This window comes from Geospiza fortis, unplaced genomic scaffold (genome assembly GCF_000277835.1).
Source record: "Geospiza fortis unplaced genomic scaffold, GeoFor_1.0 scaffold188, whole genome shotgun sequence".
Taxonomy (NCBI): Eukaryota; Metazoa; Chordata; class Aves; order Passeriformes; family Thraupidae; genus Geospiza; species Geospiza fortis.
The window spans coordinates 1,310,588-1,324,595 of record NW_005054337.1 but is presented as its reverse complement, the minus strand read 5'-3'; the positions used below and the strand labels follow the sequence as shown (position 1 = coordinate 1,324,595).

Here is a 14,008-nt window from a genome sequence, read left to right as displayed (position 1 = left end):
TCAAGGGCAGGAGGGACGGGACAGCCGCCGCTCCTGCTGCCCAGGGAAGCTTCTCGCTGGGAATGTTCCCACCCGCATGACTGAATCGCTATTAGAGCAGCAAACTCCTCCTGACCTCCTTTACTTCTACGGGCAGATTCGTGAAATTGGATTTTATTAGACGTCAGATTAAAGCTCCTAATTGTGCCCGGTTTGTGTGCAGCTGCAGAGCCATGGCAACGCCGGGAGATGCCAGGACAGCTCCCCGGATATATCCGTTTGCGTTTTTTAGCCTCCTCCCTCTGTTCCATCCAGCAAAATATAATAAACCCCCCCAAGTGCAGGCTCAGAGGAGCCCTGGGCAGCCCCGCTGCTCCAGCCCCGCTCGGGGGAGCAGGCGAGGGCTATTTTTGTCCACCCCGTTTTGCAGACACTCTGTTGTCACCTGAACTGTGCCCAGCTGGGGAGCGGTGGGGGCAGCCCGGGAGGACGGGCACCCTCGGCTCCTCCCAGGGCATGCAGGAGATGCCCTCGGGTTTGGAAAGAGCGAGAAGGCAGCAGTGGGAGCACCCCTGAGCGTCGGGAAGGTTTTCCAGGAGGGAAGGGCACCTTCGAAGCATCGATGACGTAGCCCTGGGAACTGGGGGTCTCCGCGGCGGAGGGCAAGATGCCGATTAACACGGCGTCTTGCCGAGACTTGGAGGCTGGACGTGGCAGCCCGAAATAGCCCGGCTGGCCTCCTCCGGGGGCTGGCTCTGACCCAGAGCTGCAAAAAAAGGCAGCTGCGTTCCCACCGCCCTCCCCAGCGCCGCCCGCCCCGGCCAGCCCCGCGTAGCCCAGCAGCATGGGGAAGGAGAAGACGCACATCAACATCGTCGTCATCGGGCATGTGGACTCTGGGAAATCCACCACCACCGGGCACCTCATCTACAAATGCGGGGGCATCGACAAACGGACCATTGAGAAATTTGAGAAGGAGGCTGCCGAGGTGAGGAGCCCGCCCCCACCCCGCGTTCCCACCCGCGGGGATGCTCCGCGCTGATCCCCGCCAGCATCCCGCAGGCAGTATTCCCCTTCTGCTGGTGCTGCCCTTCTCTTGCATTCCATTTCTCCCTTTGTTCCCATCTATTTTTCTCCCTCTGCGCCCCTGGGCCCTCCCGACTTCTCTGGCCTTGGGAAAATAGGCCATTTGGGCGCTGGCCACCCTCTTTTCCGGAGCTGGGGGACTCCCTGCTGCCGGCTGTTAATGAGGGCAGGGGCACGCCGAGGTCTGCAAGATGCAGTAATCACTAGGATTCTGGAAAAGCCACAAACCGTGGTGCTTCAAGGCATGAAATTCCTTCTAAATATGGTGTGTGAGGGGGGAAAACCTGATAATCCCTCCCTGCATGGGTCAGGGCTGCCTGAATTTCACTCTGAAGCATCAGTTTCCAGTGCCTGCTGGGGACAAGGTGCAGCATCAGCTGGACCACTCATTTGATCCGGTTGAAAAACCTCATTCCCATTTTCCTCAGGCAGGTGGTCTGATGTGTAGTGTGATTGGCAGCCTATGATATAGAAAACTGGCTGGAAATATGAACATTGAAGTGAAATTCTTTTGTTTGACCCTTGCAATGATGGCATTTTATAACAATTTTATCATGCATGCATTTAGAAACTGTCACACAGCAAAGCACCACCTGATACCTGTAATGTGGCAAACACCAAGATTAAAGAGGAAAAAAACAGTCTTGGGAAGAAAAATGTCAATTGGGAGTGCTGGGAAATTAATGATGGTAAATTCTAGAGAGGTGGGTGAGCCAGGAACAGCCTGGCTGTGTTATCCATAGGGCAGCTCCTGTCACTCAGAAGATGGCTTGTCGTCATCGCTCTGGGAATGCAGATATCCCTACTTTTTTTTTTTTCCCATTTTTTTTTCTGGTCAAAATCTCACATTTAATTGAAAAAAAAAAGTGATTTACAGAGCTGCTACTTTTGATTTCACATTTTTCTGTCTGTCTGCCTTAACCTTTTTCATTTGCTGATAGCATCTGAGTTAAATCCCTTATTTTCCTGCCTCACTTTCAGCCTTTTTTTTTTGCATCCTTAAGCCAAAGAGCCTCTTCCTTCATACAGAATTATCCCTCTCCCCTGGTTTAAAATGATTGCTGATATCCTTCCACAAATTCTCCCCCTTTACCTACAAGATCAGATAAGGCATGGTGAGGATATTGTCGATGTGATTGCAGTGATTTTAATTGAAGAGGCACTTTCACTGCCTTGCCAGGATCCGCGGGCACCGGAGGCTGCTATTAATAGCCTATTGACTGAGCTTACAGACTCCATTTTCTGATGCAGGGCTGGGGAAGGGTTTGCTTCCATTAGGTGGCATTCACAGGAAATGGAGGCCTGCGTGCACCCAAAAGGCCAACAAAAAAACCCCAGGGTCAGTTATTTTATTTAAGAGAAAAGAGCAAGGATTTCTCTCTTTTGTTTTTTTTTTCCTTTTGCTTCAAGGGCAGAGGTAACAGTATCTTTGAAAGAAGAGTTGTTCTGTTTTTTAAAAAAATTAAATAATCAGTATTTGTGGCCTCCGAATAGAAAGCTGTCCCTCCACTGGGGTTCGATGAGGGAAATTCAGGCTATTTCTGGCACTGAACAGGGAAGGTATTGTGCAGAGCTAGATAATACCCTGGGTTTTTCAACACCAGCCCTGGGTAACTGAATACACTCCGTGAAAGGAGGGAAACTGTTTGCTAAATAAAGGATCTCGTTTGTCTTCACGTTACGTGTGATGCTGAGCTCTGGGGGGGTCTCACACGTGATGAGCAGCTGGTTTTGTGTGTGTGGACATGGCTGATGGCAAGAAGGTGCTGATTGCCACTCAGCTGCCATGGGAGAGCCAGGGCTCTGCTCTGTGCCTCAGTTTCCCCATCCAGGAGGGAGGGAGTAGGCTGCTGATGGGGGAGAGGCTGTGGGATGTGCTGATTGACCTCCTGCCCGAGAAGAGCCCATTATTAATGCAATGCACAAATGCACCATTCCCTGCTGTGTCTCCATTTCCAGCAGTGAATGAGCACACTCTGATGACTCCTCCCCGTTCCCTGGGAAGGGGGAGTTTGATGTGAGCCCTGGAAAGGGTTAATCTGGCCCCATCCCAGGAAGCGTTCAAGGCCAAGCTGGATGGAATTTGGAGCAACCTGGTCTAGTAGAAGGTGCCCCAGTCCACACCAGAGGGGTTGGAATGAGACAATCTTTGAGATCTTTTCCCCCTCAAACCATTTTGTGATTCTAAAAACCTCCAAGCTCCTCCTCTACCCCCTTGCTAAATCCAGTGTCAGGAAGATGCTGAGGAGCAGAGACTTGATTCTGGATTTTTCCATGCCAGTGAGAGCTCACAGCTTCCCAGCGGAGATAGGGCATCAGCTCCTCGACCTGGCCTCCCCTCTGAGGAGGGGAAGTCTTGCCCCTGGCTTTAGGATTTTGCCCTTAATCCTCCGGAGCAAGCTGCAAAGTCATCGCAGCACTCAGCGGTTACGAAACAGGCTGTCACCATTAATTCCTTGTGCTGGCTGGGAACAGGGCTGGAGTGTGGGAGATGGAGCAGAGCAGCAGACCAGCCCCCGGGCAGGGTGTGGGCAGGGCAGGTTTGGGTGGGATGCTGTGTTCTCTTTCCTGGGGGGGCTCATCCCTGGAGTGTTCAGTACCTGCCATCAGGAAGTGCTTCCCTCTGACTGGTGATTGATAATGGGCCAGGAGAAACTGTGATTGCAGTGGGGCGAAGGAAGGAAGGAAGGAAGGAAGGAAGGAAGGAAGGAAGGAAGGAAGGAAGGAAGGAAGGAAGCAGGATATCACAGCTCTGACCTTGCGTAATAATAGGAGACCACAAAATCATCTGCAAATGACCTAAATTCCTTTCTCTCCCTTAAAACCTCCTTGTATCTGAGGCCAAGAGCTGATGGCTGCAGCCCATTTAAACCCCTTGCTTTGGCCAAGCTCCCCTGACTGCCCCAGCTCACAGTGTGGGCAGCAAGGGTGGGTTTGTCCTGCCCCATCTCCACTTTGTCAGCGCAGACTGCGAGCATGACCTCCAGGCTGGAGGGAAATCCAGCTCTCCCTGGTGCAGTGACGTCAAAGGGCTCCAGCCCAAAGGAGAGGGCCTCCCAAAAGTGCCGCCGTGGTTTTACCAGGGAATGTGCTTTATCACAGGGCAGAAAGATTTACTGGAGCTAATCTCCCCCAGCGTGATTTCCTGCATTACAATGTTGGCTGAGATTTTGGCCATTTGGCAATGACAGTTGGTCTGGCTGCAGCTCACAGTAGCTTTTCCTGTGAATTTGCACACTCTGTGGCAAAAATCAATCACGTTTCTATTCTGCGCATAGCAACCATCTCTCATTTCATTTTATTTTAACCCATTCCACCCCTGCCGGTTTTGGGCTCACTCACGTAGCAATGCCCTTTCCCACTAACCAGCTGCCTCACAGGTCTGAGTCATGGATTAAAATCACAGAATCAGAGAATAATTTAGGTTGGAAAAGCCCTCTAAGATCATCGAGTCCAACCAGCACTGGCAAACCCACCACTAGACCACGTCCCTGTGTGTGCATCTCTTCGATGGGAAATAAAATAAATCTCATAAACTCACATTTTTCAATAACTACATTAGCATTAGGAAATGGGATAAATATATAAATATCCTCTCAGAGACATTTAGTGTGACAAGAAGCAGCTTTCCATGCTTCTGTACAGGATTTCCAGCAGCAGTGCAAAACCATGATGAGTGTTTCATGGAGGAGACCTCATGGGCTGCTGCCTCCACTCCTGCCCACCCAGCCCCACTCCCAAATTCACTTCATGGCTCTTCTTCCAGCCTCTCCTGCATCCTGCTGAGAAACATATTGAGAACAGTATCTCCTTTCACCTGTATTTTTTAGTAATAGACCACTGATAGATCCTGAATTTAGGGAATTTTAAATGTTTGCGGTGTGACCCTGTGTGAGCTTGGGAAGTGCCCTGCAGGGTGGGAGGCCATCACCAGTGCTGTGGGCTCAGGTTTCTCACCAGTTCTTGCCTCTGTGTTGGCCAGATGGGGAAGGGGTCCTTCAAATACGCCTGGGTGCTGGACAAGCTGAAGGCCGAGCGCGAGCGTGGCATCACCATTGACATCTCTCTGTGGAAGTTTGAGACCACCAAGTACTACATCACCATCATTGACGCCCCTGGCCACAGGGACTTCATCAAGAACATGATCACCGGCACCTCCCAGGTGAGGGATGGGGCCCAGGGCATGTGGGGCGCTGGAGGGGGGAGGCTGGGGTTGTTCACAAGCTCAGGGTCGTGCAGGAGCTGTTGCAGTCCTTTTGGGGGTGGGGAGTTGGGAGAGCAGACATGGAGGAGTGTTCAACAGGGTCCAGCCAAGAGACTGAATGGCACCAGGGCACCCAGCACGCCATGGTCCTGCACTTCCCTGGGTGTCTTTGGACACAAAGAGGTGGTTTCTCCTCCCCATTTCCACCCACATGAGAAGGTGGGATGAATGTGGCCTGCCTGGTGCTGGGGTGCTGTGAGCTACAGGCCTTTGTGTGAGGGCATCTCCACACCATTTTAGCCTCAGATAGATGAGATATACAAGAAACTTCCAATACACTAGGTTTTACTGGATAAAGGAGACTCCACAGATATTTTGTCCTCCCTTTTCCTCAAACAGCTGTCTTTGTCCCACATTATATTGCCAAACCCAATGGCCTACCCTTGCTGAGTAGGGGGGTTTCCCCTCATTTCGTCGTGGGACATTCCTGTCCCATCAGACACACCTGTGACTGATGGGTGCTGAATTAACCCCACTGCATGCCCAGTGAGATTTCCATTGAGTTACCAGTTGGACTGGGCATGGCTTTCTGCCAAACCCAGGCAGCTTCTGCTGTGTGTTTTGGTACAAAAGCAATCTAGGGAACACTTTCCTTTCCTGGAGTCACACCCATCACCCAGGGAGGTTTTTTGCAAGACTTCAGCAGGGTTTTAAATAAAACCTTGTCTGTAGATGATCAAGATGAGGTCCTGGTCAGAGTCCAGGAGGGATCCACATTGGTTTCCCACCCACAATGCAGAACAGTGTGGGGTTGGCAAGTCTGAAATAGCACAGCTGGGTCAGTTTTAAGGCAGATCAGCAGCTGGCAGCTGCTCAAAGCCTTTGGGGTGTCACCAGGGCTGTGCAGCAATTCTCTTGCTCTCTCCCCCAGGCTGACTGTGCTGTCCTGATTGTGGCTGCCGGTGTGGGTGAATTTGAAGCTGGCATCTCCAAGAATGGGCAGACCCGTGAGCACGCCCTGCTGGCTTACACCCTGGGGGTGAAGCAGCTCATCGTGGGCATCAACAAGATGGATTCCACAGAGCCCCCCTACAGCGAGAAGCGCTACGACGAGATCGTCAAGGAGGTCAGCGCCTACATCAAGAAGATCGGCTACAACCCGGCCACAGTTCCCTTCGTGCCCATCTCGGGCTGGCATGGAGACAACATGCTGGAGCCCTCTCCCAATGTAAGTGTGCCTTGTGTTACACTTCTCCCCCCACCCTCAGGATCCTTACCTGGGCTGGAGATGAGCTCTGTGCTCTGCAAGCATTTCATGCACCTGCTGTGCACATAGGTGTGCTGGCAGCAGGTGATGTGTCATGGAGCTCTGCTCGGCTCTGGGCAGGATGGATGGGCTCACTGTTTGTGGGTGCTGTGCCCAGGCCAGGCACCCCAGCAGCTAAACATGAGCACCTTCAGGAGATGATCCGTCTGGCTTTGTTTCTGGGCTGGGATTGGCCAGAACAGAGTTTTGGCCTTGTCAGAGCTCATGATGACGTTAGAGCAGCAATTGTCACTCTCAGCGGGAGCAGAGGGTGTGTTTTTAGGGCATTGTTTTCTGAGGGGAGTAACACAATCTGGGGTCAGGCTTGGAGCAGCTCCCACAGGGCAGCTGGGTCTCAGGTCCCCTATTCCAACAATACTCTGTGTCACTGCAATGGCCAAACCTCCTCTTCCAGGGCTGGGATCTCCTACAGGTGATGTTTTCTCCAGGAAGCACCACGTTTCCCATGCCAAAACCTCAGTTCCCTAGAGCATCCCTTTGAGGCTGCTCCTTTTCCAGTTGGTTTTTACTCCCTCTGCGATGGGGATGGTGGGGAGACAAAGGCAGGGCGCTCTGGGTGGGCCCGTGCCATCGTTTCATACACCAGCTTAAGAAGGATGGAGGTTTTTGGCAGACAGGCTGCCCATAACTATTCTGACACTGGTTTTGTTGGAGAAAAAGCTGCCTCAGGGTTAGTCTTTTAAAGAAATGATGGGCTGGAAAGTTCTGGCCAGGGGAAGGTCCCTGCTCTCCCGGTGACTTCTGTGTGACCTTGAGCAAGTTGCTCAGATCAGACACCCCAGGAATCTCTTGTGAAACCAATGGGAAATTTGATGCTTAGGGGGACTTCAGGACATCACCTGTGGGTGAGGGCAGGGCTCTGTGATGAGGGAGGCAATCCACGAGTCCAGCAGCAACTGAGGGAGGTCAGGGATCACAGGCCTGAGGAAAGGGAGTGCTGCAATGCAAACTCACACAGCCATGAAACACAGCTCCTGCCATGCACAGGAAAGGCAGCTCACTTGGGATGGCTTGGAAGGAAGGAATTATTGGGGTGCTTGGGAGATTCCTGTTCCCTGAGGAGCAGAGCTGGGATAAAGGTCAGCCACGGCCATGCCAAACCCAGCCCCGTGGTTCCTGAGTGCCTCAAATCAGGCAGGCTCCAAATGTCAGCAGCTGCTGGGCTGGGAAGATGATCCTGAACAGTTCTCCTATAAATAGGCAGCAGAGGGGAGGCACAGAGCAGGAGGGGCTCTGTGACCCCCTTCCTGCAGAGGGGTCTCAGGGCAGGTTCCCAGTGTGATGTGGTGCCTGAGAGAAGGCAGGGCATGAAACAACTCTCTCCTTTGTCCTAAGGAACCAACTGGCTCCTAGGGAATTGGGAAGAAAACCTGATCTGGTCTGGAAGAGCATGAGCTCTTCTGGAGAGATTGAGGGACAGACTCCTCCACCTCATATTGCACCATCTCTGGGAAAGCTTAAGCAGGAACCTGGTGTAGATGTCTCTTCTCTTTTTCCTTGCCTGAAAAAGCTCTGATTATTTTCACTTGTAATTTCTGGACAGGTTTCACCGAAGCACAAGGCAGTCAAGTGACTTGTCTGTCTGTCAGGGGACTTATCAGAAAGTGGGGATTGGAGCCATGGTGTCCCTGCAGCTCCCGTTGCCTCTGAGCAAGGGAAGGTGTGGTGGTACATCAGGCTGGAGCTGGCTCTGTGTGGGAGACTCCAGCCCACAGCCCTGTTGCACAGAATCCCAAGGCCAACTGAAAAAATGTCAGCGGGGCTGTGCTTCCATCGAAGTTTGGCATTTGAGAGCTTTTTGGGAAGTGGGGTGTTCTGTGAAGCAGCTTTGTGATGCTCCAGCTGGCAGAATGGGGCCAGTCCAATGTGGTTTGGGAGATTTTCACCCCATGGGATGCTGCAACCCAAACACTCCCAGTCTCTGGTGTGGTTGCCTGGGGCTGCAGCCTCAACACTGGGGTGTGTGCATGGGGGTGTTGAGGTGCTCATGGGCTGGGAAAAATCAGGGAAAGGCGACTGCCCTGTGAAATAAACTTTGAGTGTTAAAGAGCTGGAGCTCAGCTGTTATTCTGGGGAGCTGGAGCCTGTCTGCCTGCAGGATTTGATCAGATCCGGCTTTTGCCATAGGAGTGGTGGAGTAGGAATTGCTCTTTGGGGAGCAGATTTGGAGAATACATGACAGAGGTTTTATTTGGGTGGCCATAGGAGGCAGCACAAACCAGGTTTTGCAGATGCCTTTCACCCTGAGGCCATACTGAGGTTTTGCAGAGATTTGTTCCCAGAAGGTGTGTAAGTTCATCTTTGCCTGATTCTTGGCATGTCAGAAGTCCCCTGGAGAGAGGGACATGGGCAGAGGTTGTTATTTTCCTGTGTGCCAGAGCTGTGTGGGGCAGAGGGATGGGGGCTGTGGGTACCTGGTGGCCACCATCCTCGAGAGCAGAGCCTGTGGGCAGGTGGCCACCAGCAGCTGCTGGCACAGGTCCCTGCCTGGCGTTTGGGCCATGCACCAGCAGAGTGGGGGAAGCTCTGAGTCATCCTGCACACAACATGAGGCTCCCTCACTGCCTGGATGCAGTTCTCATTTTGCCAAGCTGTGCCTGGCTGTGGGTCTGGCTGCACAGCGAGAGCTGCAGTGCCCTGGGAAGAACCCACTGCAAAAGTGTCCTCAGGCTCCTCCTGCCACTGCCACCAGGAAAGACAAGTGGTGTCAGACGTGACCCTCTGAAGGGGCTGACCTGAATGCTTTGGATGCATGCTGAGTTCCCTGGCTGCATCCTGTCTTTCCTTCTCTCCTTCCCAAAGCTGGTGCAGATTGCAGGATAGGAAACCAGACTTGGCATAGCCACATCCTGCAGGGATGGCTGTGAAGCTGGGGGCACTCTGGGGGTCTTGATTCACCCCAGCCCACCCTGCCCATGGCACTGTGCCACTGGTGCTGGTGCTAAGGGAAAAAAGCCACATCCACAAAATGTGTGATGGATTTGGGACACACAGAAAGCATTTGACATTATAATGGGAAAATACTGTCTAACCCTCTCTGCGCAGAGGCAGGGGAATGGCCTCGCAGACTCTGACCTCTGCTTGTTGTGTTAGGGTTGCCTCAGACCCAAGACTAAATTTTTCTTTCCAGCAAGCTCCAGATGTTGCTACAATTTCCAGATGTGCAACATCACCCTAGTAAAGCACTGCAGTTCCCTGCATTTAACCATGGTACCTGAGCAATTTCCACCCCTCTCTTCCTCTTTTCTGGGCAATTTTTAGTTTCAAAACCCACTTTAAGGCAGGAGAATGGAACATCTGTGAAAAGCAATGCTGTCTCTTGGCAGCCGGGTTTGCAGCACCCTCCCATGCCAGGGTTTAGAATCCAGGCCCTGGAGGGGTGATAGCAGGAGAGAGTGGGGAGAAGCATCTCTCTGGGGCTTGCCTTGGAGAGCACCTTGGTTGAGCACTTTGTAGCTGGTACTTGGCTGCAGACCCTGGGGTCCCTGTGCTGGAGGCAGCATTCCTGGAGGGTGAAATCCAGGCAGCTGGTGCAGTGCCCAGGGGTTGGTGCTGGAAGTGGGGGCTGTGAGTTTGCTGGCTTTAACCACTTCCATCCTTTTTCTCCTGTTAATGGATGTGTTGCTCATTTCTAGAAGAGAGAGAGGGAGATTGAGCCAAGGGGAGTAGATAAACCTGCAGGGATGGTGGAGTGGAAGGAGCTCCCCAGAGCCCTGGTAAAGCCAGGACTTGGCAGGACTGACTTTATGGATGTTGTCCTGGTGGGATAGCTCTCTGGGTTTACCTCTGGGCGCTGAGCACAGGCACACCCAGGGCATGTTGGAAGTGTTGAAGGCCAGGTTGGATGGGCCTTGGAGCAATCTGGTCTCATGGAAGGTGTTCCTGCCTATGGCAGAGGTGTGGAACAAGATGGTCTTTAAGGTCCCATCCAATCCAAAGCATCCTGTGATTCTATGGTTCTCTGTCGCTGCTCTCTCCCCAGATGCCTTGGTTCAAAGGCTGGAAGGTGGAGCGCAAAGAAGGCAACGCCAGTGGGGTGTCCCTGCTGGAGGCCCTGGACACCATCCTGCCCCCGACCCGCCCCACAGACAAACCCCTGCGCCTGCCCCTCCAGGATGTCTACAAGATTGGAGGTGAGCCTTGCCACTCTGCCTTAACTGGAGTCTTCATTCCACAGAAACCTGGAAATGACATTTCCAGGTGCTGGGAAACTGGAGGGATTTGACTCTTCAAGCCAGACATAATGTTGGAGAAGAGGGTGATAGCTCCAGGGCAAAAACCCCATTTGAGCTTGGGCTGTCTGGGGTGGAGGTGGACATGCCCAAAGGTACCCAGGGAGCAGAGAGGAGCAGCAGCTTTGTGAGCTCTCCCCCAGGGAACACACGATGCCAAAATGGCTGCAGATTTGTGTGTCCCAGAGGTCATGGCTGGCCAGGCAAGTTGGACACAGCAAAACACATTCTGTGACCCAGGTGAGAGACAAGACCAGCAGGGAGGGCCACTGAAGCTGGTGCCTGGCAGCTTGGCTGTGACCTGCCCGAGCTTCCCAAATGCTGGTGTCCATCACTGGCACCTCCTCCTGCCGAGCTGTGCCAGCCATGTAGGGAGCACCGTGGCTGACACGTGTCCCCTTCCCTCTGCAGAGGTGATGGGGACACTTTGCTCAGCTATAAATACCCCTCTGTGAGCTCTCTGACCTGCTGGCATAAGTGGACAGCACTGCTGACTCCCTGGCTGCTGGACCAGGCGGGCACAGACTTTTCCAGCTCTTTCCCACCCTTTTCCAAGGACACATGCACTGCAGGGGTTGAACATGGCATTTTAGCTGGGTTTTTAATGCAGGCTGCTGTTGTTCGCAGTGAACGTGAAAGGTGGTGAGCTGGTCTGTGTCCCCCCCTAGCTCAGCTGGTGCAAAGGGATCTGGTTTTACTGGGAGGCAAGTCCTTGGGGAGGACAGACACTGTGGGAAGAGGGGAGGTGGAGGCAGCAGGGTGGATGTGGAGGAGCAGATGGGTCCAGCCAACCTCTTCAGTCTCTTTTCAATGTTGTTTCTCTCAATCATTCTTCACGTGCCTCCAAAGGGGAATTTTCCCAAAGTCTCCTGGCGACACAGGGTGCAAAAGATCCCAGTCATTTAATGAGCCGCCCTCATTCTCTGTCTCAGCTGGTGGTGTGGCCATCAGGGATGTGGACAGTGTTGTTGCACACATGCTGGGATGTCCCAGCCCTCCATGCAGGACATGCCATGGCTGCTCCAGCAGAACTTCTGAGACATGCAGATTTTTCAGGACTTTCTGACTATGAGTTACTTATTTTTTAAAAAACCTCTGAGTAGGAAGGATGGACTCATAGTGATTTTCAAGATCCCAGTGTTGGGGGTTTTCAGCAGATCAACACCGGGATCTTGAAAATCACTATGAGGCAAGGAGCAAGCGTGTTCTTTGGTGACAACCAGCGTAGAAATCTTGCTTTTGCTGAACGCACTTTCTGGCCCAGGGATATACCAAGCAGACTGAATTTTGCTGCACTCTGTCCTTGTCTCTGCAGGCATTGGCACAGTTCCCGTGGGCCGAGTGGAGACCGGCATCCTGCGGCCTGGCATGGTGGTCACCTTTGCCCCTGTGAACATCACCACTGAGGTGAAATCCGTGGAGATGCACCACGAGGCCCTGAGCGAGGCTCTGCCCGGCGACAACGTCGGCTTCAACGTCAAGAACGTCTCGGTGAAGGACATCCGCCGCGGCAACGTCTGTGGGGACAGCAAGTCCGACCCGCCGCAGGAGGCAGCCCAGTTCACGTCTCAGGTGAGCGGGGCTTGGTGGTGCCACCACGCCTGGCTTGCCGCCATCCCCCAGCTGCCAGATGCTGGGGAAGATGAAACAGGAAAGCCTTATAAGTATGATTGCCTGGCAAAAGATTTTGAGAATATAGAAACTATAGGCGAGATTGAAATGAGAACAAGCTTTGAGATCCCTTAGTTACTGAACAATGGGACAATGGTGTGGACAGCTGAAGGTGATCCCCTTTTGATGAAACAATACCCTCTGCTTGCAGACAGGCTCAAGGGTCAGAGCAGACCCTACTAGCTCAGCAGAAGGGATCCAAAGAGGAGTTTTTAGGGTTTAAAATGTAACACAGTATGGTCATGTAGTGATTCTTATAGGCTGTATGTAAATGCTCTAGAATTTGTATATTGTACTAGATTGGTTAGTGAGAATCAGAATATTCAACACAGAAGATTTATTGTATTGTAACAGGAACTTTGCTCTCTTACCCCTTTTACTCTCTTATCCCTTTTACTCTCTTATGCTTTTGCTCTCTTACCCTTTTATGCTCTTACCCTCTCATCCGCTCTACCCCTCTCTTGGGCCTGCTCTGAGCTGTGGCTGGCAGCTCCCAGCAGGGCCCTGCACCCAGGCCCTTTGCAATAATCCCCGAGTTCCATGACCTGGCTGCAGAGATGTCTTGTCTCCATCCGTCCCCACCGTCCTGCCCCCAACACTCCCACACTTGCCACCATCCCCCAGCTCCCAGCCTTGCCATGACACTGCTCTGTCCCCCAGGTGATCATCCTGAACCACCCAGGCCAGATCAGCGCTGGCTACTCGCCCGTCATTGACTGCCACACCGCACACATCGCCTGCAAGTTCGCCGAGCTGAAGGAGAAGATCGACCGGCGCTCCGGCAAGAAGCTGGAGGACAACCCCAAGTCCCTGAAGTCGGGTGATGCAGCCATCGTGGAGATGATCCCTGGCAAGCCCATGTGTGTGGAGAGCTTCTCCCAGTACCCACCCCTTGGTAAGGGAATGGCTCTTTGGAGGTCTCCTGTGGAGGAGCGTGAGGACTCTGTGGGTGCAGAGCTCACACCAGGCATGCTGAGCTTCTCCCAGCTAGGTGGGGAGGGAGCTGAGGATGGTTTTTTGCTCCCCCATGTGCTGCTGAGCTGGGTTTCCAAAGGCTGAGTTTTCCCTCTGGGAGCAACAGGACCTTTTCTTTATGGTTACTAAATCATGATAGTTTCTGAACACAGAAACATTTCCTCCTCTCTGCTCTAAAACAATGGTCAGGAGAAGAAAGAAGGAAGTTTGCTCAGTGGAGGCCACCATTTCATGCTGGGAAGTGTCATGCTTGAGTTCTAGGGCAAATACACCTCCAACTAGACCAGGCTGATGTTGCATATCTGGAAGCTTTAGCAGTGCTGGGAGCTTGCAGAGAAGAAATGGGGTTTAAGTTTAAAAAACAGTAATTTAAATAGAGGGGAGCATCAGCGCTAGCAAGGGTTGAGAGCTCAGGGCTTGTCCCTGCAGCAACCTGCTCCAAGGGCAGGGATAGCACATGGCTAATGAGTAGGGGGGTGTTGATCCCACCACCACCCTCCCAAAGAGCCCAGCCTTGGTGTCTCACTGGCATTC

General features: G+C 52.7%; 1 protein-coding gene across 1 annotated transcript in view; it reads left to right on the top strand.

Annotated features, from left to right (window-relative positions):
• The first annotated feature begins 751 nt into the window (after nucleotides 1-751).
• Nucleotides 752-14,008, top strand: part of EEF1A2 (eukaryotic translation elongation factor 1 alpha 2) — a 13,667-nt gene continuing 410 nt past the window's right edge. Inside the window, exons 1-6 of the mRNA XM_005422159.2 lie at nucleotides 752-967; nucleotides 5,048-5,227; nucleotides 6,201-6,497; nucleotides 10,579-10,729; nucleotides 12,144-12,400; nucleotides 13,160-13,394. Of these exons, the coding sequence (XP_005422216.1) occupies nucleotides 824-967; nucleotides 5,048-5,227; nucleotides 6,201-6,497; nucleotides 10,579-10,729; nucleotides 12,144-12,400; nucleotides 13,160-13,394 (1,264 nt within the window). The 5' untranslated portion in view covers nucleotides 752-823. The remainder of the gene's footprint in view (nucleotides 968-5,047; nucleotides 5,228-6,200; nucleotides 6,498-10,578; nucleotides 10,730-12,143; nucleotides 12,401-13,159; nucleotides 13,395-14,008) is intronic.